The 21,853-nt window shown below is 41.4% G+C and overlaps 2 protein-coding genes and 1 long non-coding RNA gene across 5 annotated transcripts in view; 2 read left to right on the forward strand and 1 right to left on the reverse strand.

The window, feature by feature from the left end:
- The first annotated feature begins 273 nt into the window (after positions 1–273).
- LOC115106431 (uncharacterized) lies at positions 274–3,671 on the forward strand. Its single transcript, XR_003860043.1, has 2 exons — positions 274–413; positions 3,401–3,671. It is a non-coding gene; the product is annotated as an uncharacterized LOC115106431 (long non-coding RNA).
- A 273-nt stretch (positions 3,672–3,944) lies between these two features.
- LOC115106430 (RNA-binding protein with serine-rich domain 1) lies at positions 3,945–10,123 on the reverse strand. Of its 3 annotated transcripts, none has more exons than XM_029629149.2 (7): positions 10,035–10,123; positions 8,827–8,982; positions 8,504–8,677; positions 7,848–7,953; positions 7,496–7,649; positions 4,761–4,902; positions 3,945–4,488 (listed from the first exon to the last, which is right to left on the reverse strand). In XM_029629149.2, exons 1-7 carry the CDS (start codon positions 10,103–10,105, stop codon positions 4,383–4,385), a joined length of 909 nt encoding a protein of 302 aa, XP_029485009.1. In that variant the 5' UTR covers positions 10,106–10,123; the 3' UTR covers positions 3,945–4,382. The 3 variants fall into 3 exon arrangements, with proteins under 3 accessions (XP_029485009.1, XP_029485010.1, XP_029485011.1); XM_029629150.2 differs by lacking the exon at positions 10,035–10,123 and adding an exon at positions 9,619–9,673; XM_029629151.2 differs by lacking the exon at positions 10,035–10,123 and adding an exon at positions 9,261–9,595.
- A 34-nt stretch (positions 10,124–10,157) lies between these two features.
- Positions 10,158–21,853, forward strand: part of LOC115107188 (vesicle transport through interaction with t-SNAREs homolog 1A-like) — a 201,006-nt gene continuing 189,310 nt past the window's right edge. The window contains 2 exon segments of the mRNA XM_065007930.1: positions 10,158–10,251; positions 19,835–19,893. Of these exon segments, the coding sequence (XP_064864002.1) occupies positions 10,158–10,251; positions 19,835–19,893 (153 nt within the window).

Raw genomic sequence — 21,853 nt, forward strand, 5'->3', positions numbered from 1 at the left:
TTCTGACTACCTGTGTAATTTTTCTTTCTGACGGTGACAGCCAACATGTAGACGTTTTTATGAGGACTATATTGTGCACCTTAGACAAAATAAACTATTTCACTGTTAAAGATTTGACAGCAGACTGTAGCTGGCTCGTACTTTTACTTATTTCTGTCACAGAATGTCTAAACTTTGTTTCTGTCTCTTTAAAAGTTAACAGATTGTCGAAAACGTAATCGATGTTATGGGTTGATTATTCACGTCTAGCTTAGAACGTTTGTCTACGTCAGAACTATGCGGCGCTTCAAATATACCGCAGGCTTGCATGACACATTGGTGAAGGTCTTGTTCATTTTTTGTCTCGACTGCTACAGTATGCACTTCAGCAGTAAGTTTTTTCGGTCCTGTACTCCCGACAAATGATAATTTTGGTAAGAAAAATAAACCACTTGTGGTTGAGCAACAGACTCGTTGGTTCAAGCAATAGCTTTAAAAAAAAAAATGTATTTGTAATTATTATTTGAATAACTTCAAATTGTATAAACATACGGAAGTTGAATTATACATTCAAAATGTATATTTAGCCAGCAATAGCTTCGTGACGTGCGCAGCAACTGGATCGTCACTAGTTGCCATAGTCATAATTATGGCTAAACCCCACCTACAGTGCCGTCGGAAAGTATTCAGACCCCTTGACTTTTTCCACATTTTGTTACAGCACAGCCTTATTCTAAAGTGGATTAAATAAACAAAAAAATCATAAACAATCTACACAGAATACCCCATACTGACAAAGTGAAAACAGATTTTTAGAATTTTATGCAAATATATTCAATACAAAAAACAGACACCTTATTTACTTTGAGAAATTTTGCTAGCTTGAGATTTCAGTTTAATCTTCAGCATCTCTTGTTTTACAGACACCTACAAATCCAAGTTGTGTGCTAAACTATTAGTATAATTTCATTACATCCAGCCTGTCTATGTATACAGTGCATTCAAAAATTATTCAGACCCTTCCCCTTTTCCACATTTTCCTACATTACAGCTTTATTCTAAAATGAATTAAATGAAACATTTTCCTCATCAATCTACACACAATACCCCATATTGACAAAGCAGAGTTTACATTTATTTTTGTGCAAATTTCCTTATTTACATAAGTATTCAGACCCTTTGCTATGAGACTCGAAATTGAGCTCAGGTGCATCCTGTTTCCATTGATTATCTATGATGTTTCTACAACTTGATTGGAGTCTACCTGTAGTAAATTGAATTGATTGGACATGATTTGGAAAGGCACACACCTGTCTATATAAGGTCCCACAGCAAAATCCAAGCCATGAGGTTGAAGGAATTGTCCATAGAGCTCAGAGACAGGATTGTGTCGAGGCACAAATGTGGGGAAGGGTACTAACACATATCTGCAGCCTTGAAGGTCCCCAAGAACACAGTGGCCTCCACAATTCTTAAATGGAAAAAGTATTTTCCTAGAGAAGGGCCTTGACCAAGAACCTGATGGTCACACTGACAGAGCTCCAGAGTTCCACTGTGGTGATGGGAGAACCTTCCAGAAGGACAACCATCTCTGCAGAACTCCACCAATCAGGCCTTTATGGTAGAGTGGCCTGACGTAAGCCACTCAGTTAAAGGCACAAGGCAGTCCGCTTGGAGTTTGCCAAAAAGCACCTAAAGGACTCTGATCATGAGAAACAAGATTCTCTGGTCTGAAGAAATCAAGATTGAATTCTTTGGCCTGAATGCCAAGCGTCACATCTGGAGGAAACCTGGCACTATCCCCACGGTGAAGTATGGTGGTGGCATCATGCTGTGGAGATGTCTTTAAGTGGCAGGGACTGGGAGACTAGTCAGGATCAAGGGAAAGATGAACGGAGCAAAGTACAGATAGATCCTTGATGAAAATCTGCTCCAGAGTACTCAGGACCTCACACTAGGGCAAAGGTTCACATTCCAACAGGACAACAACCCTAAGCACACAACCAAGACAACGCAGGAGTGGCTTTGGGACAAGTCTCTGAATGTCCTTGAGTTGCCCAGCCAGAGCCGACTTGAACCCAATCGAACATCTCTGGAGAGACCTGTAAATAGCTGTGCAGCAAAACTCCCCATCCAACCTGACAGAGCTTGAGAGGATCTGCAGAGAAGAATGGGAGAAACTCCCCAAATACAGGTGTGCCAAGCTAGTAGCGTCATACCCAAGAAGACACGATGCTGTAATTGCTGCCAAAGATGCTTCAACAAAATACTGAGTAAAGAGTCTGAATACTCATGTAAATGTGATATTTCAGTTTTACATTTTTTTTATAAATTAGCAAAAAATTATAAAAACCTGTTTTTGCTTTGACATTATGGGCCATTGTGTGTAGATTGACGAGGGGAACAAATGATGTAATCAATTTTATAATAAGGCTGTAACGTAACAAAATGTGGGAAAAGTCGAGGGGTCTGAATACTTTCCGAAGGCACTGTATGGAGACATGCAGTGATGGAAGCATTTCCTCAAAGTTACCCAAACAAATAAACAAACATAATCATATATAGCCACACACTTCCCACGCCCCTGTATATCTAAAATGTATCTCTTAAAATCAGGATTTTAAACCTAACCTTAAGACCAAACTGCAAATCTGCTTATTTTTTGATTTAGACAATTTCGACTTTGTGGTAACTAGTGACAACCCAGCAATTGCACAGCTTCACATAACTTCTGTTAGTTTCCAGCTGTAGCTGGCTGCTTTTCAAATGCCAGGGAAAGGGCTGTTTGAGCACATGTGTAAGAGATCTGTGAAATGAAAGTTCAACTGCTTTTGCTCTCCCTGTAGCTGTCTAGTGTTTGAAATACAATGTAACATTGCATCTCTTTGCTGGAGACTATCCAGGCTGTATCACATCTGGACGTGACTCGGAGTCCCATAGGTCGGCACACAATTGGCCCAGCGTCGTCCGGGCTTGGCCGTCATTGTAAATAAGAATTTGTTATTTAAAAAAAAAAAAAAGTACCTTTATTAATACTTGGCAAGTCAGTTAAGAACAAATTCTTATTTACATTGACGGCATACTGAGGAACAGTGGGTTAACTGCCGTGTTCAGGGGCAGAACTACAGATCTTTACCTTGTCAGCTCGGGGATTCGATCCAGCAACCTTTTTGTTACTGGCCCAAAGCTCTAACCACTACCTACTGTTCTTAACTGATTTGCCTAGTTAAATAAAAATAAAAAAATCATGAAGTGCTTAAAAGACAGCAGCTATTATAACGCCATGTGTCAATGGACTACCTTGAAGGCCAGATGGATAAGTGAGTGTGGCACTGTACTTATTTCCTGTTGAGAATGAGATGACTTGATATAAACACGACTGATCTCATCACCAATGTGAAACTATCCTCTGCTATTTCAGGCAGCTGATGGCCAAAGAACCTCTGGGAAAGCTAGGGTTCAAAGACCTGATGGACAAACCCAGCCAGGAGGCACAAGGAGGCCAAACCCTGAACTTCCCTTCCTATACAGATGGATAAGATCATTGTTGTAAAACATTTTTTAACCTTTAACTGCTGCAGTGATATACTAAACATGAGATAGTGTCCCCTCTTCCTCTCCATGTGTATACAATTAAAATGCAATATTGTGGACGGCGTTTCAAGCTTCGTATAAATATTTAGGTAAATGAACCATGCCTTTTTTTGTGTGTGGGTTTGATGTTGGATATAGATTGACAGTAAAACAGTTATTTGAGGTGGCTTTACAGTTCTCACCGGAAGTGGTGTTTCACGCTTGTGTGCATGCACATGGTACACAAAACATCTTCTCTAAGTCTAGCCAGCCTACACTTCTGCATAATGATTGAGGTAACATGCTCGGAGGCTTGTATCAAGTGTAGCAAAGTGCCTAACTAACTACTCGAGGCACTATGGAATGTTGTAGCATGGTGTGATTGAGCCTGATGAAAACAAGTCAACTTTATTAAAACATCAGGCAGCACATGTCAAGCTGGCTCAACTAAAGAGTTGTAACAGTTGCATATTAAAACTAAAACAAAAAACGAGAATTCTGTAATCACAATGTGTAAGCCACAACTCAGCTGTTGAGGACAAAAAAAAGCTGGCTTGAGAGCAGGGCTCACTTCACTCCTCTTGCCTCAGATTGAGCCTAGCATTCAACATGATGCTTATCGACCAATAACAATACACTATGACGAGAGAAAGGCTGTCATGCTTTCCCCTGTAATGTCCTCTGAGATCAGTGAACATGGAGGGAAGGACTAGGAAAGGAAGCTAAGTAGAACTTTGGATACAGCCATACTTTTACAGTGGAGAACGGGAAAGGTGGGAGAAGGATAGGAGGGAGGAGAGTAGCTGTGAGGTGAGAGGTTTCAGGCAGCTCTACCGGGAGGAATTGGAGCTGGAGCGTGAGCGGTGGCGTCTGCGACCGGGTGAGCGCGAACGAGTCCTGCGGCGAACCGGAGAGCGTCTCCGTGGTGACCGAGACCTTTGGGAAACAGAGAGAGGAGGATGAAAACAAAGGTCAAGAACAAGGGGATGACAAAGGTCTTTAACTTTACAACTGAGGGGATACATGGTCATCTGCCATTCATTCTAATCAGGGATTCAGAACAGAGGATACAGATGTTACCATAATAAAATAATAGGAACAAAGTACATCTTTGTGTAATAAATACAGAAATGTACTGTAAAACATGTAATTATTGTGACTGACAAATATCCACACACACATTGACATTAACACAGTAGGAGGCTGACCTTCTCAGGCGTGGAGGGGTGCGTCGCCACATCGGGGGTGGTGGGGGCATCCTGCGAGGGGGGGAGGGCCTGCGAGGGGGCGGGCGTATTACCCTACGAGCCAGCACGGCAGTGGCTGTGATCTCCTGTCCGTCAATCTGACCTGCAGACAACAGAGGACAAATGGAGGTACATTTTTAAATTGATGTTCTAATTGTATGATTCAGGTAAAAACTCTGAGGATAGGTTATGGACAGAGAGTTCAATAGAGTAGAGCGCTGTAGTTGACTTTTACAATGCATTCAAACTAGAGACGCTAACTGCATGTACACTAGAGGTCGACCAATTCATCGGAATGACTGATTAATTAGGCCGATTTCAAGTTTTCATAACAATCGGAAATCGGTATTTTTGGACACCGATTTGGCCATTTATTTTTTATTTTGAACACCTTTATTTAATCTTTATTTAACTAGGCAAGTCAGTTAAGAACACATTCTTATTTTCAATGACGACCTAGGAACAGTGGGTTAACTGCCTTGTTCAGAGGCAGAACGACAAATTTTTACCTTGTCAGCTCTGGGATTCAATCTTGCAACCTTACAGTTTACTAGTCCAACGCTCTAACCACCTGCCTCTCATTGCACTGCACGAGGAGCCTGCCTGTTACTGGAATGCAGTAGAAGCCAAGGTAAGTTGCTAGCTAGCATTAAACTTATCTTATAAAATATATTCTTTCACTGAAAGAATAAACATCTTGTTTTCGAGATGAGTTTCCGGATTCAACCATATTAATGACCGAAGGTTCGTATTTCTGTGTGTTATTATGTTATAACTAAGTCTATGATTTGATAGAGCAGTCTGACTGAGCGGTGGTAGGCACCAGCAGGCTCGTAAGCATTCATTCAAACAGCACTTTCGTGCATTTGCCAGCAGCTGTTTATGACTTCAAGCCTATCAACTCCCGAGATTAGGCTCGTGTAACCGATATGAAATGGCTAGCTAGTTAGCGGGGTGCGCGCTAATAGCGTGTCAAACGTCACTCGCTCTGAGACTTGGAGTAGTTGTTCCCCTTGCTCTGCATGGGTAACACTGCTTCGAGCCCAGGTAGGAGCGAGGAGAGGGATGGTGGCTATACTGTTACACTGGCAATACTAAAGTGCCTATAAGAATATCCAATAGTCAAAGGTTAAGGAAATACAATTGGTATAGAGAGAAATAGTCCTATAATTCCTATAATTACAACCTAAAACTTCTTACCTGGGAATATTGAAGACTCATGTTAAAAGGAACCACCAGCTTTCATATGTTCTCATGTTCTGAGCAAGGAACTTAAACGTTATCTTTCTTACATGGCACATATTGCACTGTTACTTCTCCAACACTTTGTTTTTGCATTATTTAAACCAAATTGAATGTTTCATTATTTATTTGAGGCTAAATTGATTTTATTGATGTATTATATTAAGTTAAAATAAGTGTTCATTCAGTATTGTTGTAATTGTCATCATTATATCATTATTATTATATTATGGCTCTGTTCTAGGCCCTCTCCTATTCTCGCTATACACCAAGTCACTTGGCTCTGTCATAACCTCACATGGTCTCTCCTATCATTGCTATGCAGACGACACACAATTAATCTTCTCCTTTCCCCCTTCTGATGACCAGGTGGCGAATCGCATCTCTGCATGTCTGGCAGACATATCAGTGTGGATGACGGATCACCACCTCAAGCTGAACCTCGGCAAGACGGAGCTGCTCTTCCTCCCGGGGAAGGACTGCCCATTCCATGATCTCGCCATCACGGTTGACAACACCATTGTGTCCTCCTCCCAGAGCGCTAAGAACCTTGGCGTGATCCTGGACAACACCCTGTCGTTCTCAACTAACATCAAGGCGGTGGCCCATTCTTGTAGGTTCATGCTCTACAACATCCGCAGAGTACGACCCTGCCTCACACAGGAAGCAGCGCAGGTCCTAATCCAGGCACTTGTCATCTCCCGTCTGGATTACTGCAACTCGCTGTTGGCTGGGCTCCCTGCCTGTGCCATTAAACCCTACAACTCATCCAGAACGCCGCAGCCCGTCTGGTGTTCAACCTTCCCAAGTTCTCTCACGTCACCCCGCTCCTCCGCTCTCTCCACTGGCTTCCAGTTGAAGCTCGCATCCGCTACAAGACCATGGTGCTTGCCTACGGAGCTGTGAGGGGAACGGCACCTCAGTACCTCCAGGCTCTGATCAGGCCCTACACCCAAACAAGGGCACTGCGTTCATCCACCTCTGGCCTGCTCGCCTCCCTACCACTGAGGAAGTACAGTTCCGCGCAGCCCAGTCAAAACTGTTCGCTGGTCTGGCCCCCAATGGTGGAACAAACTCCCTCACGACGCCAGGACAGCGGAGTCAATCACCACCTTCCGGAGACACCTGAAACCCCACCTCTTTCAGGAATACCTAGGATAGGATAAAGTAATCCTTCTCACCCCCCTTAAAAGATTTAGATGCACTATTGTAAAGTGGCTGTTCCACTGGATGTCTTAAGGTGAACGCACCAATTTGTAAGTCGCTCTGGATAAGAGCGTCTGCTAAATGACTTAAATGTAATGTAATGTAATGTAATACAAATAATACAAATGAAAAATCGTCCGATTAATCAGTATTGGCTTTTTTTGGTCCTCCAATAATCAGTATCGGCGTTGAAAAATCATAATCGGTCGACCTCTAATGTACACCCAGAACCATTGGTCTCCACCAACCTCCATCCATGTGTTTAAGAGCCTTCTCGGCCTCATCGGCATTCTCAAATTCCACGTAGGCATAGCCCTTTGACAGGTGTGAGCGGAGCCTGTCCACAGGCATGTCAATCATCTTGATTTTGCCATAGGAGCTGAAGATCTCCTGGATGTGTTCCTGAAAAGAGCAGAGACTTTAGTCAAAACCCACCCCCAAGATATTGCTCCCTACTTCAACAAACCTCCAATGCCTTCAACATGCGGTCTGCAGCTTGACACAAAAAATGCATTCAAATAGGCTATATGGAATCCCATTGATGTGCACATACACTGTATTCATGTACACTTGGAGACTGGGTGAGTCATTTTGACTCACCTTGACAACATTTCTGGTGAGGCGGCCCAGGTACACCTTGGTTGGTCGGGGGCTGGGGCTCCTCTTACGCCTCTCCTTGTCATCCTTTTTCACTGATGACTTGGATCTAGAGAACAAACAGAAGAGGTCTTACTCTATTCCTTCACCCAAAAAAAGATGTCACTTCCAAGATCACATCTCCTTAATCCTGTTTTTGGATTAGCTTTAGGAATGATCACAAACCCTGGTCCAGCAGAGTTACAGAGCATGCAGGCTTTTTTGTCAGCCCAGCACTAACATACCTGAAACAACTAATGAAGGTTTAAATGTTAAACCATTAGGTGAACTGAAAGTATTTAGTGCTGGTGTGGAACAAAAGCCTGCATGCACTTTAACTCAGGGCTGGGATTGGAGACCACTGCTTTACACTTTACAGGTCACATGTAACAGTTTAACATTCATCTGTCCCCTCGCCCCTACCTGGGCTCGAACCAGGGACCCTCTGCACACATCAACAACTGCCTCCCACGAAGCATCGTTACCCATCGCTCCACAAAAGCAGAGCAAGGGGAACCACTACTTCAAGGTCTCAGAGCGGTGACCTTACCGATTGAAACGCTATTAGCGCACACCACCGCTAACTTGCTAGCCATTTCACATCGGTTACACACACATACTTGGACCGTGAGCGGCGGTGGTTGTCGTGGCGGCGGCGACTGGGGCTGGGCGACCCGGAGCTGGTTGAGCTAGAAGATCGGGAGCTGGAAGACCCGGAGCGGCTTGAGGCAGAGGAGGAACTGGAGCCGCTGGAAGAACCGGAGCTGGAGCCAGAGCTGCTACTGGAGCTGGACCTGAGTGAAGACCGGGAGAGGGGCTTACTTTAGACCCGAGTGAAGACAGAAAGATGGGCTTACTGTGGGGCATCAGAAAGCAGTGACTGCGGATATAAGTTGTCTGAAATAAACAAGAGATGCTATGGTAAGGGTACAGTAATACTGACCTGCTGCTCCCAGTGGAGCTTCGTCGCTTGCGTCCCTTCTCCTTCTCCCTGCCCCTGTCCTTCTCAGCTTTCTCCTTGGTGGCACCCATTTTCTCCTTCCCTCGCTCTTTTGCCTTGTCATCCATATGCTCCTTCCTCCTCACTGGAGAAGGCGCCCTGTAGATTGATAGTAGAATGACTGTCTATATCTAGCTAGAGGACAAGTAGAAACTATTCAGACTTTAGCTACAATTCCAGTCTGTGATGCAATAAATTGCATATACAGTATGTTTGTGAGCTTGCTCGTGAAACTCTAAGGCACATAACGTTACACATCTATAATCCAAATATATCCTGTTGGTTTGATCATTTCAGTGCTGTAACATTGTCTTGCTTCATACCCGTCAGCTGATTATTCAGGGAAATGGCGGGAAAAACGATCTAACGTTACTTACGTTGTAGACTGAATCTGATTCGAATTTTCTGAACCGACAATGAGTCAAATCTGTCTGTGCCCTTGAGCAAGGCACGTAACCCTGGTTTGCTAAAGGGGCGCCATACTACTATGGTTGACACATTTCCCTGCACCTATCCGGTGTGTGACAATAAAATATATTTGTATGTTTTTTTGGCTGACGTGCCCATACAACTAGCTTGATCTAGATACCCTCTATTTAGCTAATTCAACGACACATCGGTGAAATATACTCTTGAGTCAAACTGTGTTTCCTAAAACAACAACATATCATACATCATACGTCTATATACAACCGTTAATTCGACGATTAAAGTGGATTGAAAAGGAACATTTACATATTTGTTCTGGTTGCAGCAACAAGTCGCAGAGAGATGACGTTGCAAAGTTGAACCGGAGAATGTGACGTTTCTAAAGACGCGCAGCTCCCTCTTCTGTATTTTATTGGAATAGGACTCTTTGGGAGGTATATATTGTGTATCACATTTTGATACATTAAAGACAACATGTGGGATTAGTAGAGATTGTAGCAACATTCTTTATTCTGTATAAATGTTCGATGTCTTCTTAAAAACAAATGGTTTATTCTATTTCAATTTGATGAAGCTATAAATAAATGTGTAGCTAATGCATAAACTGTAGTTAATGCGATGTCTTTCATTTCTCTGTTACACGTATTTTTTTTCTGGCCACGCATGGAGAAAGTTTTGACACTTCATTGGAAGAACCAGTGAATCAGTTGCTGCTTTCTTACCGGATAACATTTTCTGTAACGCAACACGGAAGTGACGGCCCGCCTTCGCAGAAAGCGTTGTTTTGCTTCATCTTCAGCTACTTTTCAGCCAAGAAGACACCTGTTTTACAGTCAAACTTCACTATGTCTTCAGATTTTGAAGCCTATGAACAGGACTTTGGAACCCTGACAGCAGAAATAACCAACAAAATTGGAAGGATTCCCAAGTTAGGTGGAGGTAAACCGCGTTAAGCTCTATTAGTTTTCCAACGAATGACTTCTGTCATGTCAACAAATGAATAATGCAGCTAGCTAGCTAGTTTCACATGACACGTATTTTACGCAAATGTCATCATATTCACTTCCGAGTTTTTAGCTCCCTAAAGCAATTCCACTAGCGTTGTGCTAGTAAAATAACGACGTTACCTATCCAACTAACGTTAACTAGCTCTTTAGTTTGTCAGCTATCTAGCTAACGTTCGCTATCAAATAGCCATTATTAGGTCTTGAGCATTCATATGCTGTGCTGACAAACGCACAGCAATTTAATTCTACATTTATGATGATATGTTCTTGAAGGGAGATTGAATCCTGGTTCAATGGCAATAGGTTGTCCGGCTCCTAGCATTGGTACTTAATATCAAATATTATCTTTCAATCATGTACCTAAGCTAAACATAATAGGATTGGACTTTTAATGAAGTAAAACGAGACTTTATTCATATCTAGAACATGTGGGCTACATTGAAAAATAAATCATTGTCTTGTTTGTGAAGATGTAGGCTTTAGTGGGACTGAATTGTTGAGTCAAGCCACTTAAGTGCAGTAGACCTAATGCATCATTTTATTTTTTCATAGTTCCACTTCTAAAGTGGGTAATAAGATATAAAGTAGGCCTACATCTAAGAAACGAGATGAAATTGCCCTTCCTCCCTACATTTATTTAACCTCAAAACACAAGAGGGTTTCGACACCCACCATCTCAGATTGTTCTGAAATAGTTTGTTAGAAATGATTAAGATTAGCATTCCTAAAAACATTATTTTGTTTAAATATAATTTGATCTCTGAAAAATTATGCTGATTGATTGCACCCATTTTAATTTATAGGATTCATATAATCTTCAAAAAATAAAGTACCTAACATCTGATTTGGACCATACTTATTCCTAAAGGTCGACCGATTAATCGGAATGGCCGATTTAATTAGGGCCAATTTCAAGTTTCGTAACAATCGGAAATCGGTATTTTTGGGCACCGATTTGGCTGATTTAAAAAAAAATTTTTTTGTTTTTTTGTTTTACACCTTTATTTAATCTTTATTTAACTAGGCAAGTCAGTTAAGAACACATTCTTATTTTCAATGACGGCCTAGGAACGGTGGGTTAACTGCCTAGTTCAGGGGCAGAACGACAGATTTTCACCTTGTCAGCTCGGGGGATGCAACCTTACAGTTAACTCGTCCAACGCTATAACGACTTGCCTCTCTCTCGCTGCACTCCACAAGGAGACTGCCTGTTACAAGCCAAGATAAGTTGCTAGCTAGCATTAAACTTATCTTATAAAAACAATCAATCAATCATAATCACTAGTTAACTACACATGGTTGATGATATTACTAGATATAATCTAGCGTGTCCTGTGTTGCGTATAATCTGACTGAGCATACACGTATCTAAGTATCTAACTGAGCGGTGGTAGGCAGAAGCAGGTGCGAAAACATTCATTCAAACAGCACTTTCTTTGCGTTTTGCCATTAGCTCTTCGTTGTGCGTCCAGCATTGCGCTGTTTATGACTTCAAGCCTATCAACTCCCGAGATGAGGCTGGTGTAACTTAAGTGAGATGGCTAGCTAGTTAGCGCGCACTAATAGCGTTTCAAACGTCACTCGCTCTGAGCCTTGGAGTGGTTATTTCCCTTCCTCTTTATGGGTAATGCTGCTTCGAGGGTGGCTGTTGTCATTGTGTTCCTGGTTCGAGCCCAGGGAGGAGCGAGGAGAGGGACGGAAGCTATACTGTTACACTGGCAATACTAAAGTGCATATAAGAACATCCAATAGTCAAAGGTTAATGAAATACAAATGGTATAGAGGGAAATAGTCCTATAATTCCTGTAATAACTACAACCTAAAACGTCTTACCTGGGAATATTGAAGACTCATGTTAAAAGGAACCACCAGCTTTCATATGTTCTCATGTTCTGAGCAAGGAACATAAACGTTAGCTTTCTTACATGGCACATATTGCACTTTTACTTTCTTCTCCAACACTTTGTTTTTGCATTATTTAAACCAAATTGAACATGTTTCATTATTTATTTGAGGCTAAATTGATTTTTATTGATGTATTATATTAAGTTAAAATAAGTGTTCATTCAGTATTGTTGTAATTGTCATTATTACAACAACAACAACAAAATTGGCCGATTAATCGTTATCGGCTTTTTTGGTCCTCCAAAAATCGGTATCGGCGTTGAAAAAATCATAATCGGTCGACCTCTATCACAGACCCCCCCACACCACACTAGAGAGCAATAGGCACTAACTCCACCATGGTTTGTTGGACAAAGCCAATGGGAATATGAATGGAGTTTTTGTAGGGGTTTTGGATAAACGCCGAAAATAAGGTCTGTGGTAAACACAGGCTTTGGAGAACTTATAGATGTTGTTCTATGAGATCATCTTCATTAGTTAAGGTTACATTTTGTGGATTTAATGCATTTATCAACAAAAAAAAAAAAGCACATTAAGGCTTCCTAATTAATAAAGGTTATGTTAACTGACTGGTATTATCTCATAGAACAAAACGTATAAGGTCTCCTAAGCCTGTGTTAACCTCAGACCATATTTTTGCCCTTTATCCCAAAACCCTATTCTTTCCCCATAAGGATGACTGAACGAACGAGACGTATCTCTCACTTCTGGTTTTTGACTACAAGCTATTGCTTGTATTGCTACAATGCTATTAGCTGAATTTCTCAGAGATCAAATACAATTTAAAACAGGCAACAGTAAACATGTCGTCCACCACGAATGATGCAGCACCTTTTGGCCAATTGAGATATTGTGTGTGTTTTAACACGTTTTGGTTAATTACTGTACAGTAGCTCCCACCTTGGGCCAAATAGTGTAATTTTGTAACTGACTGATCTCTATAGGGAAGATGCGTAATTTATCCACCTTTAGTCCAAATCGGGCCAGTGCTGTCTGTCTGATATATCACGTGTGACGAACGTACTAACACACAGAGACAAATCCACAGTCCCCTCCCTGATTTCACCGATATGAATGTTCTTGCATATGTTAAATCTTGACAGTGTTTGCAACATGTGTACCAAATTTAGTTACAATATGAATATCCTTGATGGATTTATATGCATTTATGTGCCAGACCACGCCCATGTGAATAATTTTTGGCCAATAGTGGCCATGTTGTTTTAGGTACTAGTCTGGAAAATATTGCGTTCAGAGAACCTTTATCCATAGATGCCACATATCAAATTTTGTGTAGCTCAGTCATTTGGTGCCAGAAGAGTAGCGTTTTTTTAAGTGGAAAATCCATTATGGCGGACCAGAGCCAGATTTGTTCCTTGTGAGGAGAGGTACCTATGTACCAAATTTCATGACTGTTGGTCAAACGGGGTGAGGGGCGTGACCTTTCAAAGTTTGCATTCTCAATCTCTTATTATAGCGCCACCATCTGGCCAATCAGTGTAATTTAGTAAATGCCAGATCTGTATGGCAAAACACATAATTCAGCCAAGTTGTCAAAACTGGTCCTGTACTGTCTGCAATATATTGTGGGACTTACGTACGTAGAGTTGATATAGCGCCCCCTAACGGACGGAGACGGATCCACAGTGGGGGACAATAAACCATACAACTCTATGCACAAGGACTTCTTTAAACAATTTCCACAAAAATGTTTACTAATACACATTTAATTGAACAGTTCAGATGCAAAGTTGGGTAACATAATCACAGTTGGTGCTTTTGGTACCGTGTATGTTTAGAGTTATGTGGTTTAACTTTGTAGACATTCGTTATTGTTTCGCATACATTTTTAAGTGAAAATGACTAGTCTCAACATCAATCTGTTACTGTGGAATTGACCTTATTCATAGTTGTACGCTAATGTTCTTTATTTTGAGCTCAAATATTTATTGTGAATGCTTCTAGTTTAGTCTAGCATAGGTCTAGGTATAGTATAGGTCTAGTATAAGTCTCCTTGCAAGTGAACAATTGTCTGACTTCTGTTTGCAGATAGATTAGTATATTTGTATATTTGTATATTTGTAGCAGGGATGTGTTATTGTGTTATTCTTACGGGATATTTACACCTCCCGACATCTTGTCCTCTGCCAGGGATTTGGAGTGGGTGGAGGGAGAATGAGCCTAACAAGAGGGCATTTGGTATCAATGCAGTTATGCATGAGATCTACGAGGAATGACACGAAACACCTATACCCATTGATCAAATGTTTAAGATACAAGTGCATCGGTCTCCAGATCCCAAAAATCGATCCAAATGTAGCATGCGTCGGTCAGAAAATTATTTTTTTGCTCATATTACATTCTTTCTACCTTACGAAAATACCTCCTATTTTGTGACAACTGATTCGTCTTCTCCTTCAGCGTCTAACTCCATGTAGCCGCTCACTCTGCCCAGCTTCGCGTGTTGACCAATGCAAGGTAGACGGCCGGTTCCTGATCTTGCACATCTGCGCAGCACAGTCAGCATTCAAATACTAAAATGGCTTGCGTGATATGAGGATTCATTAGTTGAGTGACAACCCATGTCAATGGCTAGCTTATTGTTATCTATGAGCTGTTCAAGATGGTGTTTTACCAGAATAAAAGTCAGCTACTGCAGGCAGAACTCTCATCTGGCAACGTGGGCCAGCATCCCTGTGCTATGATTTCTACTCCTTATATTCCACGGCGTGACGAATTCAGGCTGTTCTGAGGGCAAAAGGGGGTGTCAACTCATTATTAGGAAGGTGTTCCTAATGTTTTGTACACAATATATATTCATTGGCCATGTCATAGCTATATTATGAAAATGTACACATATTGAGCTCAAACACTTAATGTGCAGAAATGACAACTTAATAAGTGGGTGATGGTGATTTCAGAACCAAAGTGAGGGGACATAAAAACTTAGGTGACTTTGCCACTAATCTGATTGTGGTGGTGGGGTGGTAGATGCCTAGTCTACCTTATGGCTCAGATCAGGTGCCTACATTGTAAATACACCATGTATTTGTTTATTTTTATTTAACCAGGAAGGGCTCATTGAGTTTTAAAATCTCTTTTTCAAGAGTGTCATGGCCAAGATAGGCAGCACCAAGTCATTACAAAAATTACAGACAAAAAACATGAAAAACTACAAGTCATCTAGTAAAAACCATAGAATTCACAAGAGTATAACAAAATCAAAAACAGCAAATTAAAAACATTGACAGGTCAGGGAATCAGTCTCAAGATCATTCATCGGTGATTTAAAAATACCAATCGGGACAAGTTCTTCCAGTTTAAAAGTATTTTGTAAAGCGTTCCAAGACGATGGCGCAGAGTACATAAAACCCCTTTTACCAAATTCAGTTCGGACATTTGGAACAGTTGGCATGATAAAGTCCAGCGAACGAAGAGAGTACCCACCAGATTTCTGAACAATAAAAATGCCCAAATAAAAAGGTAGTAAACCCAAAATGGCTTTGTAAATAAATGTATACCAGTGCCTGAGCCTACGAGTGACTAGAGAAGGCCAGCCAACTCTGGTATACAAACTGCAGTGGTGTGTGGGTTTTGCAGTTTTAAAATAAATCTCAAAGTGCCATGGTGAAGGGTGTCAATTGATCTCAAACACTGAGCGGAAGCATTCATATATAAAATATCCCCATAGTCTAGTAAATGCATAAATGTAGCTGATACTAGCCGCCTCCTGGCTTCAAAAGAAAAACAGGCCTTATTCCTAAAGTAAAATCCCAATTTCAGCGTAAATTTTTTTGTAAGTTGTTGAATATGCAATTTAAAAGAGGCCGTCATCAATTAAAATTCCAAGATATTTATATGAGGTTACAACCTCAATCTCCTTGCCCTGACGGGTAGTAATAGGTGAAAGGTTCAGAGGTCTATTTCTTTCTTTAGAGAACACCATTAGTTTAGTTTTGTCAGTATTGAGGATAAGCTTCAATTGACACAAGGTATGTTGAACAGTATAAAAAGCAGTTTGCAAGTTCTGGAAAGCTTTTATAAGAGACGAGGCACAACAGTAAATAACAGTATCATCAGCATAAAAATGAAGTTGCGCATTTTGGACATTTGTCTAAATCATTTATATAAATAGTGAATAAGAGAGGACCAAGTACAGAGCCTTGGGGCACACCATTAAAGACAGACAATTTAACAGACATAAGCCCATCAAATTGAGTGCACTGAGTTCTATCAGACAGATAGTTAGCAAACCATGCAACTGCATGCTCTGAAAGACCTACACTCGACAATCTCTGCCTTAGTATAGCATGATCAACTGTATCAAAAGCCTTAGAGAGATCAATAAACACAGTGCTGTTTTTTGTCAAGGGCTTCAGTGATATCATTTAAAACCTTCATGGCTGCTGTAATTGTGCTATGCTTCTTCCTGAAGCCTGATTGGTACATTGATAAAATAGAGTTAGTAAATAAAAACTCTTTTCGCTGTTCACTCACAAGGATTTCAAGTATTTTCACCATAGACATGCATCACACACACACACACACACACACACACACACACACACACACAAAGTCAGCTCAGACAGATCCAGCTCAGAGGCCCAACTCAATTTCCGTGATGGTTAAACGTTTTTAGTGTAAACTTAAGCTACTAAAACCAGATATAAAGTATGTATAAAAGATGATGTAGAAATATATTTTAAAATAAGAGAGAACTAACAATCACCCGCCCCCGCTGCCATCTTTGCCATCCAGCTGAAAAATAATCCTGGTTGAAACACTGCGTATCTGATCGTCTTGAAAGGGAAAGATACACATCCTAAGATCTACCCATTACTAACTTTTCTGTCTTTAGTCTCAATTTTAACCAGATTAATTTCACCTTTTTGTTCATGCCTTTTAGGAATTCTCTCCTGAAATTAGGATAACAGAGACTGTAGAGAGGCCCGAGAGCCTAACATCATGTATCATAACTGTAAATATATCTGTACTGGTCTCATAGTTAAGTAAACACTTTATTTGAAAACCAAAGGCTGTCTACCTATTCACCGGCCACAGCCTTTTCACCCACTGAACAACAAACAAAAGATCCTGCAGCTGGCATTGTCTTCCTTTGCTTAGCTCATATTTGATAGGTCTGTTGCTTGTTTATTTTCCTACGCTATGGCTCATGGGAATTTACATTCGATTTGAATTGTCATGGTTTGAATTGGCTTCTTGACGGAAACAATATGTCTCTTCCACAGTGTAATTTCCCCACGTTTCCCACCACCCAGCATGTTAAAATAAGCCCACATGAATATGAACTAAGGCGGAAGCCCATGATACCCAGCAGTCATTGTTACGTGTCCTCTGCTCCTACCAAAACAGTTTGCACTTGAATTTCAATTCCATTCCTACTCATGAAGACATTTCTCATGTCTTTCTCTCCTCCCTTAAGTGCCTGAGTTGTGCCCATCGGTTGGCAGCCCTCAATTTCATACGATGACAATGGCTACGACAAAAGCTTTTTGTCCCCAGTGGATGCTGTGTTTCCCAACATCACTTATACACAATCGCAGATAATGGCTGTGGCACGCGAAGAAACGTCCTTGACCCTCTCTTGGCCAATCCTTCAGCGTTCACGCCAGAATCAAATTGATAATGTGTTTTTGTTTTGCTTTGTTACTGTCCGAAAAATGTGGGACTGAGGTTTGAATAAGAGTACAATGTATTGCAAGGTCTCGTTCCATTAAACATGGATGTATGTTTTTTCTCAAGAGTGTTTATGGAAAGCTGAAGGCCTGTCAATCACTGGCTATTAAATATTGAGCAGAGATACCGAGCTCAACTTACATTTTTTTTGCGGCCTGTTTACAAAACGACTCATCCGTCAGACTGCGGCTCTCCTAGTAAATAGCCATGCATATTTCAGGATCATCTTGTCCAGGCCAATGCTGGAGAGGGCTACACCAGCTCACCTCGAGGAGAATCGCCCCCGGCTGTTTACTTGTGTAGGCTGTGAGGTTTTCAAATTGGATTTGATGTCTGACAAAAGGCAGTGCAGACTCAGGGGTAAAACAATGAAGATCTTCTCTTGGTTTTCGCACTGTTACGCCCTGTTACTGATAGGCTAGCCTTGTGGTTGGTTTTTGATCTGGAAGTTTCTAGTAGTGCGGGCTTTCAGCTACATGTCAGTTGTTGAAAATCTGGTCAATTAGGCCTATTTAACAAACATTGGTCCATAGCAGGATAGGTCTTTTATAATGATCCTTGACTTCTTAGATGTTGGTTTCAACTCTGGGCCATCAAGGCATCAGTTTACGTCAGACAAATAAAATATGATATGTCCAAATGTGGACCGAGAATATTAGGAGTATTTATCTCAATTGTTGTTGCTGCTACTAGGGATCGGTGCAAATACTCGAGTACATGATTCAAGATTTGCATTCGATTGTTGAAAATCCATTTGCCAGGTTACATTTACAATAAACAGACAATGTCAAAGTTGAATGTTTTTTGAGTAGCTGTAGCTATGTCAAAGGCACTGAGAAATGACATTTTCATTTTTGTATCTGAACCAGTAATTGGAACAATCTGTCAACGTTTACCTCCAGACCTGTTTCACACATGATCCGAGCACTCGAGTAGGCCTACTCAAAATCATTTCTGTGAGCGTACTAGTACTCGAGTAGGCCTACTCAAAATCATTTCTGTGAGCGTACTAGTACTCGAGTAGGCCTACTCAAAATCATTTCTGTGAGCGCGTACTAGCCTACTCAAAATCATTTACGAGAGTAGGCCGAGTAGGCCTACTCAAAATCATTTCTGTGAGCTACTCAAAATCATTTCTGTAGCGTACTAGCACTCGAGTAGGCCTACTCAAAATCATTTCTGTCATTAGGCCTACTCAAAATCATTTCTGTACTAGCACTCGAGTAGGCCTACTCAATCATTTCTGTGAGCGTACTAGTACTCCAGTAGGCCTACTCAAAATCATTTCTGTGAGCGTACTAGCACTCGAGTAGGCCTACTCAAAATCATTTCTGTGAGCGTACTAGTACTCGAGTAGGCCTACTCAAAATCATTTCTGTGAGCGTACTAGCACTCGAGTAGGCCTACTCCAAATCATTTCTGTGAGCCTACTAGGACTCGAACACAAACATTCTTTCAGATGCCCATCCCTAGTTGCTACACATAACAGAATAAGTTCAGCCAGAATTGAGAGATTACACAATCAGTTACAACATTCCATATTGAACTCTTATGGCCAAATTAGTTTCAAGTCATGATTTGCAATCGAAGCCTTGAGAATAGAGCAGCGTTTTAGTCATTATTAGTGGGACTCCGAGTTGAGAAAATCTGGCAACCTACTAAAGCTGACATTTCTTTTTAAGTTGGTACGTGGTGTCTCGTTGCTCCTCTAACAAAAGCCAACAAAGGCCTTTTACACGTGGATAAATAAGACTTCAAATGTGGCTCAGCGTGCGGAGAGAATGTGTAAATATATCTTCAGATGCATTCTGGTGTGTGTGTTCAATCCCCCCGTCGCGGGGGAGTTGGGTTGTTGTCATAAAGCACTGCTCCTCTGTCGACTGATCAATATGTTTCTCCCGTTTCATTTTCAGAGGAGAAGACACAGCTGGTTCTAAATGTCGACAAACAGCTCGAAGAAGTCAGAGAGTTGGTACGTCTTTGATCAGTAATTTCCACTCCTCACATTAAAAGAAAATGTATAGTAATAATGCATTTGGAAAAGGAAACAAGACAATTTCACCGGTGCACGAAGACAACGGCACCTGTGTTATCCTAACAGCGTCAGGACACGCACATACTTCACATGGTGGAATGCTGTTCAGCACAATAACGGCGTGATCGCTTTTCGCTTTTAAGTGACACACCCGTGACACATTTCGAGCCATTATTTGGAGGAGGGAGTCTTCCCGTCATGTTTAAAAATTTAAGGAAGTGAACTAACGTGTAAATTGTTGACGTTGTTGTCTTGATTAGTCTTCTCCAAATCCACCTCAGAGAGTCTTGTCTCTCTGTAACGTTACCTCTAATGTACTCTACGTGACACTGTTGGGTCTCAACATGTCTGTAAAATGAAGACCCTTCAAATGGATTGCATCTTATTTATTTACCAAACTGACTTTCTGTCAGAACTTTTTTTTTTATTGTTGATGAATGACCCGAAGAAGAGCAATGTGTCAGCAAATCAACATCGAAAAAGTTTTTGAGTGCTTCTGAAGTAGCTCATGTTGAAGTTTTGCTAGCTTGAGATTTCAGTTTAATCTTCAGAATCTCTTGTTGTTTTACAGTCCCCTCCAAATCCAAGTTGTGTGCTACGCTATTTTACTTTAATTTCTTTACATCAAACCTGTCTATGTATACAGTGCATTCAGAAATGATTCAGGCCCCTTCCTCTTTTCTACATTACAGACTTATTCTAAAATGAACTAAGTAAAACATTTTCCTAATCAATCTACACACAATGTCCCATAATGACAATGCAAATGTATTAAAAATAAAAGACAGATACCTTATTTACACAAGTATTCAGACCCTTGAGACTATGAGACTCGAAATTGAGCTCAGGTGCATCCTATTTCCATTGATGGTCCTTGAGGTGTTTCTACAACTTGATTGGAGTCCACCTGTGGCAAATTCAATTGATTGGACATGATTTGGAAAGGCACACACCTGTCTATATAAGGTCCCACAGTTGACATGGCATGTCAGGGCAAAAACCAAGGCATGAGGTGGAAGGAATTGTCCGTAGAGCTCCGAGCCCGGATTGGGTCGAGGCACAGATCTGGTGAAGGGTATCAAAAAAATGCATGCAACATTGAAGGTTCTCAAGAATATAGTGGGCCCCATCATTCTTAAATGGAAGAAGTTTGGAACCACCAAGTCTCTTCCTAGAACTGTCCGCCCGTCCAAACTGAGCAATCGGTGGAGAAGGGCCTTTGTCAGGGAGGTGACCAATAACCCAATGGTCAATCTGACAGCTCCACAGTTCCACTGTGGAGAAGGGAGAACCTTCCAGAAGAACAACCATCTCTGCAGCACTCCATCAATCAGGCCTTTATGGTAGAGTAGCCAGATGGAAGCCACTCCTCAGTAAAATGTTTATGACAGCCCGATTGGAGTTTGCCAGAAGGCACCTAAAGGACTCTGACCATGAGAAACAAGATTCTCTTGTTTGATGAAACCAAGATTGAACTCTTTGGCCTGAATGCCAAGTGTCACGTCTGGAGAAAACCTGGCACCATCCCTACGATGAAGCATGGTGGTGGAAGCATCATGCTATGGGGATGTTTTTCAGCGGCAGGGACTGGGAGACGAGTCAGGGTTGAGGGGAAAGTTGAACAGAGCAAAGTACAGATAGATCCTTGATGAAAACCTGCTCCAGAGCGCTCAGGACCTCAGACTGGGGTGATAATTCACCTTCCAATAGAACCACAACCCTAAGCACATAGCCAAGACGATGCAGAAGTGGCTTAGGGACAAGTCTATGAATTTCCTTGACGGGCCCAGCCCCTCGAACATCTCTGGAGAAACCTTAAAATAGCTGTGCAGTGACGCTCCCCGTCCGACCTGACAGTTTGAGAGGATCTCCCGAGAAGAATGGGAGAAACTCCCCA

The sequence above is a fragment of the Oncorhynchus nerka genome, linkage group LG23 (assembly GCF_034236695.1).
Source record: "Oncorhynchus nerka isolate Pitt River linkage group LG23, Oner_Uvic_2.0, whole genome shotgun sequence".
In the NCBI taxonomy this organism is placed as follows: Eukaryota; Metazoa; Chordata; class Actinopteri; order Salmoniformes; family Salmonidae; genus Oncorhynchus; species Oncorhynchus nerka.